General features: G+C 43.1%; 1 protein-coding gene across 1 annotated transcript in view; it reads right to left on the bottom strand.

Annotated features, from left to right (window-relative positions):
* The window catches only part of COL17A1 (collagen, type XVII, alpha 1), a 36,238-nt gene that overhangs the window by 20,481 nt on the left and 135 nt on the right, over positions 1 to 15,622 (bottom strand). Inside the window, exons 2-18 of the mRNA XM_009585898.1 lie at positions 14,027 to 14,125; positions 11,937 to 12,074; positions 11,548 to 11,595; positions 10,584 to 10,619; positions 8,941 to 8,988; positions 8,413 to 8,556; positions 7,285 to 7,428; positions 6,473 to 6,544; positions 5,378 to 5,449; positions 4,969 to 5,034; positions 3,507 to 3,671; positions 3,044 to 3,133; positions 2,860 to 2,904; positions 2,102 to 2,251; positions 1,431 to 1,646; positions 792 to 830; positions 350 to 376 (exon numbers count right to left, since the gene is read on the bottom strand). Coding sequence (XP_009584193.1) covers positions 350 to 376; positions 792 to 830; positions 1,431 to 1,646; positions 2,102 to 2,251; positions 2,860 to 2,904; positions 3,044 to 3,133; positions 3,507 to 3,671; positions 4,969 to 5,034; positions 5,378 to 5,449; positions 6,473 to 6,544; positions 7,285 to 7,428; positions 8,413 to 8,556; positions 8,941 to 8,988; positions 10,584 to 10,619; positions 11,548 to 11,595; positions 11,937 to 12,074; positions 14,027 to 14,125 — 1,599 coding nt within the window. The remainder of the gene's footprint in view (positions 1 to 349; positions 377 to 791; positions 831 to 1,430; positions 1,647 to 2,101; positions 2,252 to 2,859; positions 2,905 to 3,043; positions 3,134 to 3,506; positions 3,672 to 4,968; positions 5,035 to 5,377; positions 5,450 to 6,472; positions 6,545 to 7,284; positions 7,429 to 8,412; positions 8,557 to 8,940; positions 8,989 to 10,583; positions 10,620 to 11,547; positions 11,596 to 11,936; positions 12,075 to 14,026; positions 14,126 to 15,622) is intronic.

Here is a 15,622-nt window from a genome sequence, read left to right as displayed (position 1 = left end):
GTTCTACCATCTCCAGCAATGCCACATTGGCCCCCTTATATTTATGCAATGGATTGAATCATTCACACCACGCTGTGATTAAACCAGGTAGAGCTTGGCTTCAGGAGTGACTTTCATCCAGGTGGAATAAGTTTCTAGATTCAAAGTGACATCTGTTTTCTCTTCTACTGTGAACCCTAAAACTGTCTTTGCCTGTAAGAAGAGCAAAAAACCCCAACCATCGCAACAATCTCTGAACTACAGAATGCATCAGCTTCTCTAACTTCCAGAGTAACAAAAATCCATTTGCTACCCAGGCCCTACGGCAGGCTGCCAATCTACCTGACAAAGCAGGTAACTCCAGACTCACCTCTGGGACCTTGCATTCCCATGTCACCTTAGACAAGAAGAAAAAAAAAACATCAGGAGAGATCCTGGAGATATTTCCAATGGTGACTCATTCATTTTGTTTTTCTAGTTGCTTTCCCACCTTCAATGAAACATGAAGGAGTTACGGGTGAACAAGGACACTTCACACTTGAATAGTGCAGGACAAGACCCATCCCACTAGTGGCAAATAGGATCTGGCCTTTCACACTGGCACAATGCAAAATTGGGCCTCCTGTATTAGTTCTGCATGGGATCAGGCCCTCTGCAGTTTAATGGGCAAACTAGCTTTACCCTCTTTCTTCAAGTATAAACCAGCTTCATCTTTCTCACTGCCAATTGCCCCTTGTGGCAACATCCACCCCAAACTTGTGCATTGCCAGAGCCAAGGAATAGGACAGGGGAAGAGGACTATGTGGCTGTACCTTTCTCACCAGGTTCTCCTCTCTCCCCTCGGAAGTAGCCTGTAACAGGAAGTGAAGGAGCTGTTAGAGTGCATTACACAACAGAATCGCTACTCGCTTCACGTACAAGGATCCTCCTATTTGGATTTTGAGGCTGCAGGCAGCACAGGCTATCAAGCACAGCTTGGCTTTGTAAGTAGATTTTCCTCAGCAAATTTGCTTTCACAAATCCATGAAACTTCTGAAGCTGGGAGAATGTAGGTTCCTCTGTTCTTAACCTATTTCCATCATCTGCTAAACAGAAGTAAATGATCTTTCCCTTGCTAACAAAAGTAGCATGAGAAATACAGTGTGGGTTCATTTTTCTGTGTAGTTCTTTCAAAATGGAAAATTCATGTATCTCCTGGCACAGGATGGCATGTCCACAACCTCCTTTCTTCTCCCTTTTCTGCTGGCTTTAACGGATCCACCACCAGTGTTAGTGGCAGCACTCTGAGCTCCAGCACAGCCTGTCTGTGAGGACAGGTGAGGGGACTATTTTTGACAGACTTCATTGCACTCTAAAAGTCCTGGTCTTTAGGCCCTTGGGCAATCAAATCCTCCCAATCCCTTTTAAATAATCTGGTCTCATGCAGCATCACAGACATTGACTCTGCTCACCTCGTTCTATTTCCTTGTTCAGTCTGTTCTTCACCATCAACCAAACTGACTCTTCATTTTCATATGGGAAGGTTGAGGAGGATGAAATACCTTGAAGAAAGTCTACTCTTGAAACATCTTTTTCTATTTTTGAATTCCCTTGGTTAATTGTCAGGAGGCCGTCATTGATTTTTTCCAGGTTTTCCACACGAGATTTCAGCTTTCTCACTTCTTCCGCTGGAAGGTTAAAGTAAAATGCTAGGGAACATGCTGCCACAGATGCATACCTGAAATACCTACTTCTAATAGCAGGGACAAGGCAACACTGTGTGAAATAGCTATGGCCACTGAGTTTTGCAGGACTATTCTTTGTATCTTTTTTTCTAGCAGGGATATTGGAGTTTAAATGACAACTTTGGAATCTGTTAGTCTCTGAGAAGTAAGACCTCAGATGTCAGGAGTTTTCCTATCCTACTCACCCCAAGACTATATAACCCCTCATCAAAGGTTTATGTTCCGTACCCATTCTTTCTGTCCATTCATAATATCTTAGTGGCAGTCACCACCAAGCTGAATGTGCTCCTTCTCAGTTCTCTGGCTTGATATCTCTGGTACTTGGCCTCTTTACCAGCTTACACCCTCTGCTTGTCTTTCTATCCCGTTCAAGATTTTGTTCCTCAGTTACTTCTTACCCAGAGCAATGAGTCCAAAAAGCAATCCAAGGAGAAGCAACCAAGCCAGAAGCAAACCCAGGAGCCATTTCCACCAGCTGCAGCAGGAACCACAGGGACACCAGGATGGTGCTGATCCGATTGCACCTGCCGCATCACCATTTCGTATTTCTGGAAGAGGGAAGGGGCAGTCTCCTGGTTAATGAAGAGTTCCTTGTCTTCAGAGTTAAGAATCTCTTGAGAATAAGGACACCAAGTTTTGATCCATTATACAAAGGGCTATTGGAGAAAAATCTTCACACCCCACTCTGCATACAGTGGGTGTAATTCTAGACCCAGCAGAAGCTGGGAGCAGCTTTCCCAATGGGAATTCCAAGAGTGGACAACACTCAGTGCTTTTTAAAATAACAGCTGAAAAACGTGATCCCCTTGAGGTCAATTTTTTGTACAGTTTTCAGCCATAAATGACAGCAATAGCCAGCATAGCCTGTCTGAGCCTTCTCCTCCCCATAAATCTGTCCTGGTAGCAGGATGCAGCTGTCAGCTATCTGATTTTCTCCAGCAATAAAAAAATACCCCAACTGCCTACTCATACACAATCAAATCACTGGTAACAATTTCTCTGGTGTGTGCTCTGCTCATTACAGAGTAGCCTCCTGAACATGCCTTCCCTCTGATGTCATTGGACAGAGATCACTCATGTCACTCAAGAACGATTGCTTTTTTGTATACTGTGATTTAGTGCTCCCTCCGATGAAAGTCGGAATCGCACCACTTACCTGCATAAGTTGCTTTGTCCCTTGTGGGCATGGATTTCAGTCCTCCTGTTTTAGCAGAAGTAAAAGAGATCTTAATGGTCTTTCTACGCATGATCAAACTTAGAGCATGGGCTTGCAATGGGGAGGTAGTAATGGAGGCAGAAGGAAAAAGTTCTATTGCGTTGCCACAGGGACAAACTCTTACCATTTGCATCTGATTTTAGGCCAGTATCTGTAGCATAAGAGGAGGAAAATCCCTGCTTCTCTTTCTTCAAGGTGTCTTCTACAAAGGATCCTTGACAGGAACCGAATATAATTAAAAACATTACACCAGAAGTTCAACCAGGCCTATCTTCTTTCATTGGCAAAAGGCATGTTTTTTACTAGGAAGCCACAATAGTTCTGCCTGTTTAAGCTAGATCTAGTTTTTGCTTTCAAAGCTCCTGAGCTTTGTGAAATGTTCCAAGGCACACTCTGGAGCTTCAAATGCAAAAGCTAGACCTAGATTGCAGCTGGCACGGTTAAAGGCTAACTGGCTGCCAGAGCTTCTTGTTTGGCTTGCAGGGGTTTGAGTCAGGTGCTGTGTCCTGAACTTTGAACTCCCCCTGTGATCAGTCTCCATTTCTCTGCCCTCAGCATACCCATATGTCCCGGAAAAGAGAAGGTACCTCCATTAAGCCCAGTGGTAGAGGCACTAAAGACTTTGCCACTGTCTTTTGTCATGATCAAGAGCTCCATCTCCTTCTTTGCTGGGGCGTTCTCCTTCTCCAGCAGCAGGAACTTGCAGTCTTTGTGCAGAACGTCATCTCCCTGGGAGCTCAGAACGGTTCCCCCTGGAATATTGGTAAAGGATGGGAAAGAGGAGGAGATGAGTGTGGGCCAAGGAGTCATAATTACAAGCTGCAACACTTTTGTTCATTAAAATAGGTTAGTCCTGTTGTGATTGGGGTTGACACTACTAAAAACACCCAGTAAGAGACACACTGGTCACTCAAGCTAAGAGGAGAGCTGTGTGTGTCATTAGATTTCTTTAGAGATGTGTATTTCACTAGCGGGGGAGCAACCGCTACCAGAAATGGAGAGCATCTGGAATTCAATCACATGTAGAAATTATTTGCTCAATGACCTCTTCACTTCTCAAACACACTTACTATAGAATCATAGAAACTCAGTCTGAGAGAGACATTCAAGGGGCATCAGAGCCAGCACATCTCAAGCTGAGGAGCACCTTTAGCAGACCTACTCTGTCAAGCACAAAGCACTCCATATCCTTGGGCATGGTTATAAGGCATTGAACTGTAGCTTACTGAGGTTGGGCACAGGCAAAACAAGGCTCAAAAAAATCGGTGTGGTCACCCTTCTGCCATTAGGTAGTATCAAGTATGCCTGGAATGGCGTACAAACCTGAATTTGCACACAAATTGACACAACATCGAAAATCAAGATAACCAGGATGGTATTACTCCATTATTCTAGCACAAACCTGGAATAAACCTGTATTAGAAATGTTACCATAACTTCTGTGGTATTTACATCTATTTTTAAGCCTCATCTTTGTAAGTCTTTGGATTACTAAAGAAATTTGGCTTCCCTTACACAAAAAATAAAAGACTAATTTATAGCTCTCAGAGTTGCAGAAGAAGGCTGGAGAAGATGAATCCCAACCATGCAAGGATCAAAGACCAGTAGAAAGACCTCAACTTCTCTCATTAAAAAAAAAATTCTCATGTACAAGTCAATTCCTTGATTTTTGTGTGGTTGAGGCTCGTACTACTGCAAAATGATGTTTAAGAGCAACCTTGCAAATGTTTTGGCTTCAAATGAAGCACAATTTCACCTGTGTGATCTTCTGTCCAGTTACCTGCCTGTTGAGCAGAAATAACTACAATTAAATCACCCGAGTTACCACAAAGTGGAGGAGATGTGAATCAGACCAGCTCATTTGCTTATTCTTAGCTTCTGGCTCATTTGCTTTTCAGAAAGGTACTGATGGGAGACTTGGCTAGTGACAAGTCATGTTCCTGAAGAGCCAGCTGTCAGTGTCACTCAGCTGGCTGAATCTCTAATTCATTTTTATCATGATATGCTTGTACAAGGCCAATCCTAAACAACTGTGAATGACACACTCACCTGCTGAGGCAGACACACCAGTACTTGCCATGGTGTTGCTCTGAGAAGTGTTCTTCATCCCATATGCTGCAATGAAGAAATTCGAGAATGAAAGAGATGAAGGATAACAAGGTACCTACACACACCAACCTTGGGCTGCACACCATTTAAAAAATCTTTTCTCATTCAGGGTACCTAGGACAACTCAAAGAAGCAAGGGCTTCCCCAGCAAAACTCCAGTGCTTACTGCACAGAGCAAAGCAGAGGAAATGTTCCTCAATATCCCCTCATACCACAGGGCTCCACACAAGAAGATGGTAATGAAGGAGCCTCTGTGAATATGAACTTTCTAGTCCCTACAGAAAAGGTGGGAGAAGGCAGCACACATTGGTGACCCTCACACTTCCTTTAGGCTTAAATTGTTGCTGACCTGCGGAGGCTGCAGTAGCATTCTGGGTCAGGGTTGAAGAGCTTGGAGACAGGTTGTTTTGAACTCCAAACACTGCAAAGAAAAACATTGCAATGGGGGTTATAGGACTCCTGCAGTGCAGGTGGTATTCTGGCTAAAAACAAAACAAAACAAAACCAATGATAATAGTGACGACCTCTCCCAAGAAATTTCGCTAGCTAGCTGTAGGCATCACAGGCCTAAGCGTTTCTGTTCAAAGATCTTCCTAACAAAATGTTTTTTTCCTTAGATCATTTTGCTGTATAAGTTATTGTTGGCCCAGGACAATAATGGTGACCATTTATCTCAAGTTAGACTGCGAGGCCACTCCCATGGCTGCGTGGACATTTCTGCAGGTGAGGCACTGGGGAAAACTGTAAATTCAGAAAACTGGCTTAGTCTGAATAAGGGAAATTTAAGGAGTTAACTGCACACAGTATGTGTCAAAGTACTGTCCAGAGAGAAGCAAACGGCTTGGAAGGTGGCACCTTTGGTGCCAGAATCGGTGTGGCAATATTAGTGCAGTGCTCTCATACACCCTGCTCTCTCTGCAGGCCCAGTCAGAGATCCTGCATGATGGCACTGTGCTGTGTAGCCATAGTGTGTGTAACTGTGAAAGGAAGAGAAGTGGTTTAGTGACATTGAAGAGAGTTTGCCAGAAGTCACAAGCCAGGTGAAGAAAAGGGAAATTACAGGGAAAACTGACAGAGGAGCAGTTATTGATTAGGACACATGAGTATTTTTTAAGGCATTACCCTGAGTTGTTCTAGGGAAGAAGTTGTTCTAGGCTAGGCTGGCCTAACAGGTGTCTTTCAAAAGACAAATTATTATTCTTGGAAAATCTCTAGTTTTCCCTGCCTCCCAAATAAAAATAGTCAGGAGCTAACACCACTATACAGAGCCAACTCAGAATAAATTCACCGTAACCGAAGAATAAGTGGGGTATGCAGACATGCTGCTGACACTGAGATTGAGGAACAGAAGAGAAACAGAGTGATATAGGTATTACTTCATTGTACATGTCTGCCAGGACTGTGGTGCTGTGAAAGTGTGAAGGGAAGAAGAGAAAAATCTGACCTGTAGAGGAAGTGCTCAGGCCTGCGTTCAGAGTATGATTGCTGGGAACCAAGTTATTTGGAACACCAAAAACTGCAAAAAGTTGAAGTGAAATGTTATTACTTCTCTGGAATCGGAAATCCAGCACCTGAAGGTCAGTGGCATAGTCACAGAAATTAAGAGTCAGAGTCACTTGGAAATGCAGTTAGTGAAAATATATAATAACACAGACGAAAAATCTTGAAAATTGTGACACCAAACCACTCTTACTGAACTGACAAAGGGGGGAAAAGCCTACATCAGACAAGTTGCAATCATGAGACAGTGTGAGAAAGCAAAGCTTTTAATAGCATGCTATCATAAAGCTTGCTGTGGTTTCTCTCTCCAGCTGCAGCATCCCTGGCATTTAGAAGTGGGCCTTACGAGGTATAAGCACACTCAAAACTTATTGATTACATCTTTACTGTATGAGAACTGAAGGCTAGGCCCAGTCATCTTACAACGCGCCAGGATAATCCAATGTTAACTAGAGTCTAAAACTAGTTTTGATAGGGAATGTGAGCCTGACATCATTGATAAAGCTATCATCAAAGTTTAGCGACAGATCAGGCAGTCAGGACAATAGATCCTCACAAAGAAGGATTTTCAAATACAGCCAGTGTAGAAGCAGAGAGCACCAAGTTACAGAATACCAGAGAAAATTCAAGCATATCCCCTGCCATCTCGATGCTTCCTTCATTTTAGTTCTTGCTTGTGCAAAAAAAAGCACTGCTGTTGACCTAGTTTCAGTATGGAATCACATCCTTCAAGCCTGGGCAGTCCAGGGAGCATACCTGATCCTGTAGAGTGAGACATAGCATTGATCAAGGAAGAGCTGTTATGGTATCCACCAAGGGAAGACCCAGCAGGCAAAGTGGAGGACCACATGTATGAAGGGAGGGCGGTATTCAGTATGGTTGTATCGTATGTCCCTGACACTGTAAAAGACCGCAAACAAACAGAAGTGGTTTTCAATGAGACCAGGCTTGTAGTTTAGCATGCATTGCAGGTTTACGTGGCAAACAATTTAATCTGCTTTAAATTTCAATTACCCTTGTGCAGTCAACACAATGACTCCAGGTTAACATGGTATAACTGATCTCAAATGCCAGCTGATTACAATCCACCTGGATTTTAACCAATGGAGTAAAGATTGACCTGATAGCACGATCATTCACAAAACACCTTGAAGAGATTTCACTGCTTGTAGATGCTATGATAGCAGAATAAAACACTTCAGTCTGCCATTCTGTTAATAAATCATCTTGGGCCATGGGACATATGACTTTTGTTTCCTACATTCGGCCCTGATTGGTTCACTAGTGTATTGGACTAAAATTCCCAGTTTTAGACAGGATTTCAGCCGTGTGCAAGAAAAAAGGTATTGCTTGTTCCTAGATACTGGTGGAGGACAATGGAGTGAATGTCAATACCACTGCCTCAAGCACTGTGGTGAGGCTTATAAATAATAAAAGCTGGTTATAGTATTTTAAGTACCACTTCTATTATTAAGTTCTAGTGATCTCTGAACCATGTGGTGTGGCCAATAAATCAAACACCGACCCAAATGTTGTCTTCAGTGTTATCTCCGTCTTGCTTGGAGATAAGAGATCAAATCGCTCTAAGACATGTTTGCTTAGAGCTCGTCTCTGCCAGAAGCACCTCTGAATTAAAGCTGGTGGCAGCAGGAACTGGCTGATTTTTATGGAAATTAGACAGTCACTAGAAAGCTACCCAAGGTGGCTCTTGTTAGGTGAATATCTGGACAGCCCTCCAGCATTCTGACCCTTTTTCTGTATTGCCACCACTGTCTGGGACAGAGACCATGTATTCTTACTCGGATGTTCTTAGCAACTGGGTATTTTTATGGCAAATAATGTTTGGAATGGCTCCAGCATTGCTAACGATCCTCTGCCAAGTACCTGACTGAGAGCTCTCAGTAACCATCTTTGTCTCCACCACAGCTTTTTTTGGTATCGGGAGCGTGCTTGACGGTGATCGAGTAGGGCTGCAGCTGGCTGATCGACTTCCTTTCAGCAAACGTTTCACATCATCCAACTCTGTCCCTGGCAGGAAAAGCAAGTGTCCAGACTCACCCAAAAGCCATTGCTTCATTGATCTGTAATCTTGCCCAGGCTAAACCGTTCAGTGGAATTTACCCGTAAGTGTCTATGAAGTTGTACTTTCTGTGCCACTTAACAACAAAGCTTCAGGGCCTCATTTCTGGCACTAAGTACAACTACATCCTTGCAAGACCACCATCTAACCCACAGCATGCTTCTTTGTTCAGAAAGGGGAGACAAATAAACGTTCTTAACAGGAAAAAAGGATGACATGCTGCTATCTGTCATCAGGGAGACTGGGTCTCAGAGACACTGCAGACATACCCAGAGCAGCAACACCCTCTATCTTATACCTGATCCTCCTGGAATAAAAGCCATGGCACTTACATCTGCCAGAGGGAGATGCGCTCTGCAGTCGGACTCGTATTTCACTCTCTAGGAAGAAAAAAAACAAATCATGAATATGGAGTGAGATGCATTTGTGCCCTGGGCTGAGAAGGAATCTTTAGGCTGAAGTCAATTCCTTCCTTCTTGCTGTCTATGTTCCATCTTGCTGTCTTGCTGCTTGATCTGAGCAGCACTCATGGCCCTTGTGAATTGGTCGTAAATTGGTTTGGGTGACTTTTTGTTTTGGGGTCACATTTTGCTACTTTTAATTCCAGAGAGCTATATTTTACTCATTGAGGGCCTCTGTTGAAGTCAATAGCGTTGTTACTGCCAGACATACTGAAGGCCTAATTATGCAGTCCTCAATCACATTGATATTCCCACTCATCACAATTATCGTTATTATTGTCCTTCTGGACAAAAACCGAGAGAGCCAAAAGCAGCTTACTAAACACACAAATTCCCTACTACTTTTTCGGTAAAATTCACACTGTCATCTCTATGGGCTGTACGATTTAGTCTCTTACAACCTGCTGACTTCTCTTCTGGCTTACTGAATGTAACCAGGCCAGTTTTAAGCCAACATTCTCACCAAGTACTCGATTTTATTACTGACTTTTACACAAGAGACTATAGACTTAATGTGATTTGGTTGGGGCAAGTCTTTAAGCTTGCTACCCACAAGCAAACTGGCCAGCCAGGACATGTGATACAAGCTCCTCAAAATGAAATCTGACAGTGCGTGCACTATGAAAGAAACACTATCTAGCTTTGGCATTCATGTGGAGAAGCTGATGGATTGGAATTATTTTCTGAAGTAATATGAGAAGCCGAAGCTGATTCTCTGGTGTCTGTTTTATTAATGTATGTCCTAGTTCTGCTGGGAGCTCAGGTATGTAGTGTGCTACAGGAGACTAAAGATCTGCGGTAGCATAATTGGTAACTGTGACACTCTCCAGGAGAAGTGTACAAGACCACACTTTGATTTATATCCACTGCTAAAATTAACTTGGATAAAGTGACATTATAGTTTCTTCTTCAAGCAACTAGGAACAGATATTACACTCCTACAGAGCAATATAATCCTACTTTCCCCGATGCTGTTAATAAATTATTAGAAGAGCTGAATGATTTAAACAATGCAGAGCTTTACAGTGATCTAGCTAAACAGACCTCAGACCATAATTTCCTCACCATCTCCTTACTACCAGCATGAGGTCATTTCAGGGTATGGCCTTATGGTTTGTAAGATAGATCACAGTAGGAGGAACATGAATACAATTACTGTAAATATGTCAGAGGCAGGTCACAGAGCATGGATGGACTGAGTTTATGGTAGCGAACAGACAAGATGGAAGACTATGTCCAACGCCCCCAGATGTCCAGGTCCCCAAGTAGATCCTCCTTTCTGACACAGTCCAAACCACCATGACCTTCACTAGGGCCAATTTTTACACTGAGCTTGTTTAAGCAATTGCTTACAGATCAATGGTTCACATCTGGAGTGGTGTAAATCCATGTACCTTATCTGACTGCTCTACACTTAAGCTGGTTGATTCCAGCTAAGGAATAGGTCCATTTAACACACCCCAAATCATACTGAACAAAACAAAGGAGGCTTCTAAAAGAACAGTATCACTCACCTCGACTTTGGCTTCTCCCTCTCGTGGAGGCAGATGCTGTGAACAGCAATGAGAGAAAAGCAATATTAGGCTTTACTGTGACATCTCTGAAAACGAACATATGGATCTTGCTCAGAGTGTTCAGATTCAGGCAGTAACCTCTTCACTTGGGGCACAGCTGGGGCAATTGAACCCTTAGAGTTTTTACCAAGTCCCCCTTAGACCATAAGGTATCTTAAAGAATAAGTAGCACCTTCAGCATTTCTGGACCAACTGCTGTTTTCTTTTTGTACACGTAAATGTTGTTCATAGATGGTGATCTCCCATTTCAACAGGCCAAAAGGAAGCTAGTAGGCCTGTTTACCTCACCGACCAAGGTTGGACACTGTGAAACCCTGCCTCTTCTCTGAGCCAGAAAAATGGCCTGATCATATTGTTTCACTATCTGCACAGAGTAAAATCGGCAGCTCAGAGTTTGGACGGGGCAAGCTCATACCTACTGACAATGTTCAGTGTAAATATATCACTTGATAGCCAGTTCATCTTTCCATATAAACATGTTGAAGCCTAAAAGAGAACTACTGGAAAAGTATATCCAGCAATGGCTCAAAATCCTAAGAGTCTGGGCTTTCTTGCATGGAGCTGTTCTCCTAGCTATAGAAGGAAGGGGGGGAATGTTATGAAGCATCCCATGTCTATGTTTTCCTGTCCACATCCTATGCCATATGGGGAGCATCACAAAAGCAGTTGAGAGTAGCAGATACATGGTATGCACCCTCTGAATATGTATCAGCTAGAGATCCTGCTGTAAGCTGTTAAAGTAAATCCCAAATAACTCCTCCAAAGTCATGGAGCTGCACTGGCTGCCCAATACAGAGGCAGCATAGGTAGAGCAAGACACAGCAATGTGCAAAAAGCCACTGTAATCATCAGCTCACATGACCTTGCCATAACATTCAGAGGGACAGCTCTAAAAAGAACATACCAAACTCTTTTCTGGGGAACTCAGGAGAAGAGTTGGCACTGGAGCTCCCTGAAAAGAACAGAAAGGTGTTCATAAATACTTTGCACAAGATCATTAAAAGCTTTCAGAACATGTCTTCTTGGTAACTGTCTAATCCCAGTGGGTAACAAACATTTCCATTAAAAAAAAAGCTATTCAGGATTACATGAAAGAGCTGCTAATGTCTTTCAACAAAAATGTGCCACAACTCCTTTTAGAAATGAGCATTACTATAAATAGGACTTAATCATTAAAATGTGTCCCTGATGGCTTATTTCCTATTCTTGAGCTATTCGGGACAATACTGCATTAATGTGACCTCAGAGTGCACACTACACATTGCCTTCTTTCTATGGCATGTTCTGTGATACCTTCATATGTTGCATGGCGGTTGACATAGGTTTTTCTTTCAAATGTTGAGCCAGGTGATTTGGTGAGAGTAGAGCTGGGAGACTGGGTTTGTCTATAGCCGGAGGGTGATGATGACGAATTCAATCTACCACTTCCACCTATAGGTAAAACAAAATGCTCTCAGCAAACTGAAGATATGCCCTGGATGTACACCCTGGATGCCCTGAGTGCTTTATGCTACTGTCTTCTGAGCTGGACAAATTTGCATTGGTACCTCACAACTAGGGATGGGCAAGAACAGTGTTTGGGTCTAACCTTGACTGTCCTCAGCATTCAGTGCAGAGGGGAGTATTGGTCACCTTTGTGGTTTCAATACAAATCTTGTCAATGATATATATGACAGCAGGTTTTGGCCTAATGGGATGAATGAGCCATCTTCCCTGAGCAGGAATAAATCCGGCTCTGAATGGTGCCGGGTTTTGGTTTGGATACAGATCCGCCTGTAAACTCAAGTGTTATATGACACAGGCCACAAAAATCTGGGAGGTTGTTAAGCCAAACTCAAAGTCCTGAAGGATGCAGTTCATGAGATAAGGGAAAGCAGAGATGAGTCCACTTCCCTTCCAAAGCAGCTATCCACACTCTCACTTAGTCATGCCTTAGTCAGTCCATTTCCTGGAGAAGTGATTGGGGTGTGCGTCATGCCCAAGGCAGCCTGGAGGTTATTAGTGGCTGTTATATTTAGACAGAGGAAAGAATTTCCCTTCCTAATTCACATCAGTGCTGTGGAGAAAAAACTGAGCAGCCATAACTAATGTGTTCATACTCTTGTATGAAATCTAATGCTGGAGTATGATCAGAGCGCAGCAAAAAGGGAGCCCTGTGATGAGGTGCAAGCTATCCATGCTGATCAGCAGGATCAGACTGCATATTGTTTACCCATCACTGCAAAAAGAGCATGCCCTTGTGATCCCAACAGAGTATTTTCTTACCGAGTTTCCCCTCTACAAGAACCTGTTTTGTTCTGTAACTTTTCCACTTAATTCAGCAGAAGGAACTACTGTGACAAGTAGGCCTCTGTTGGAGGCATTCTGCAAGCAGAGTGGGAAAGCAGAGATTAGAAAATGCTCTGTGAAACTCCAAGAACTCATTATCTCTGAAGTTCAGATTCTTTTCCCTTCCTCCACACACTGAAAAGAAATAACAAGGAAGACGGCAATCCTGCAGAGTCGTCTGAGTTTGCAGGGCTGGGTTCAGTTCTCAGACTGATGCCAGTCAAGACAATTAGACTGACATCTTCACTGGAGTTACTTCACATCTGCCCTGAGACAAAGCGATTCCACACTTTGGCCTTTCATTGGTATGGAGGTGTCTGTCAGATCTATTGGGGATGGCTAATTTTCCTGTTGAAGTTCCAAACTGCACTTTACTCCCTTTGGTTTGTCAGCTCTTTTGGAGCACTGAGAATGTTTTCTACAAGGATAGTTATACAGTCTGTCCCACTGGGGACAGAGAGAGGGGTGTGCCAGAAACTTGGCTAGGAAGCTTATTCTTCAGAAACCTTTGCTATGACAATCTAATAGCTGGGTTGTTAGAGAAGAACCTTGTTTTTATGGAGTAGACAGCACATACTGATTTAGCACATCCAGAAAATCTGGCAGACTGTTCAAAGTTCTAAAGCCATGGACACACACACACAAGAAATTCTTTAATAGTATCCTATCCTCAGCAAGATCAACAAAAAGATTAATCAAAACTGTCTTTTGAACAAAAACGGTCAGGAAGATTGTGATTTGGAAAGCCTGAAAGAAGGGAAATTTCATTTCTGAATGACTTCTTAACAACAGTGGAAATGGCATTTTTTGGTTTTGTTCTCCTAGGATCAAGTTTTCCCTGTGGAAAATGGACATTTTGCCATTTACTCACCCATCCTCACACCCAACTTTAGGGAAGGAATACCTTTGCTTTGAGTATTTGCCACTTTTACTTTCATAAACCCTGTTTTTCTTACCTCTGGCTCATCCTACTTCCCTGCCCTGAATCTCTCCTCAGACCATTTATCCTGCCTTTGCTCTCTGTTTCCTCACTGTGCAATGTCTTCATTCCTTACTTGAAGTCACATAGCTGCTGCCATGGGTGTAAGACCTCTTTTCCACTCCGCTCCCTCCAGTGTGGGATGATGTTTTGAGCCCACTGCTGCTCCCTCCTTCTGGAAGAGATAAGCACAAAAAAAGACATTCTCTCAGGGTAGAAGATGAGAAGAGCAAGGACACTGCAAGACTGTCCTCATACTCAATTACAATATAGCTTCATGTCTGGCGAGATATCAGAACTGAAGAGAAATGTCTTGGCAGAGCAGATAAGCATTCACACTGCAGACCCAGCAGGTTTGTATTCAAGTTTTGCTCCGTACATGGACTGAAGCATACTCCTGTTAACCCTCATCATAAATGAAATGATAGTGCAATTCCTTTCCAACCTAGCTGCAGCAAGCTAATCAAGAATACGGTGGTATAAAGAGCATGGAAGATTCTTCCCTACTTGGTCCTTGCACTTTCCTACAGAGGTAGAAATCACCTGTGACATCTGATATTACCCAAAAAATTCACTCACTGTTGTCAACTGCATAAGATGACAGGGGAATACACTGCAGCCCCAGCAGTGGAGGCTGCAGACCCATCACTTTTGACCCTTGTCCCCAAGAGACAGTCACCACTGGAGACCCTATATCTGGGCTTAAGCCCTTAGAGAGTCTGGTCTACCAGTCTTAGTGCACTGTGCAGCTTTGTTTCTGACAATACCCAGATGGTTCCCCACATACTGCTCCTTCTCTCCACTAACAAGTACTTTGGGAGAGGCATTTCTGAAAATAGCTTCTCTTTGGGTGCAAGTCTTTCTGCACTGAGACCTGCTGCACCCAGGGACTTATGGAAATAATGCAGTCAAATAGCATGGAGGCACACAGAACACTGAGCAGAAGTAATGTAATGACGGACGATTACTTACTGGGTGGTAAGGACGTCAGTCTTGTGGTTACAGTCTCTGTAATAACTGAGGAAAGAAAAGGGTGCAGGAGTAATGGCATGTTAATATAGCCAAACAAGATCAATGTTCTACTTAATTTCCATGGAAGAGCATGACTCATTCAAAGAAAATGGACACATTTAAAGAAAAGTCCCTTAAGACACACTGCCTGGGGGCTGCAGTCTCATTAGCACACAATGCTGTGTGTTTGTTTGCAGGCCTTTCTAACTCTATGCTAGCTAGAGAACATCACTGCCATGAAAGACTTTTTTTCTTTACAAGATCCCTCTAAATCATGGAAGCATTATTATTTCTGGGCACTTCTGAATCACGGCCATTGCTGTAACACCAAAGCCCATGGTCAGACCCCTTACTAGCTTCCTACTAGCTAATTCCCATAATGCCAGCAGGAAACTTATCCTCTGTTTTACACACAACCAAAAAAGATATCTAAAAAACATTTTCTAGACCACGCAGAGCATTGATATCAGAGGTAGGAGGAGAATCCAAATGTCTGCACTACTGGCTAGAAATGTTACCACAGGGCAATCATCTGTGGTTAAACAATCAGGTCATGCTACATGTCTCTAAATGTCTGACCTTGGCCCATTCTATTCCTTATTCTGATTCTAACAGAGAGACCAGGGACAGGTGCAGAATTTAGTTCTGGACCTCTGGTCAG

The sequence above is a fragment of the Fulmarus glacialis genome, unplaced genomic scaffold (genome assembly GCF_000690835.1).
Source record: "Fulmarus glacialis isolate BGI_N327 unplaced genomic scaffold, ASM69083v1 scaffold7979, whole genome shotgun sequence".
NCBI classification, from domain to species: Eukaryota; Metazoa; Chordata; class Aves; order Procellariiformes; family Procellariidae; genus Fulmarus; species Fulmarus glacialis.
Note: the sequence above shows the minus strand (reverse complement) of the source record. Positions and strands in the feature narration are given on the sequence as shown.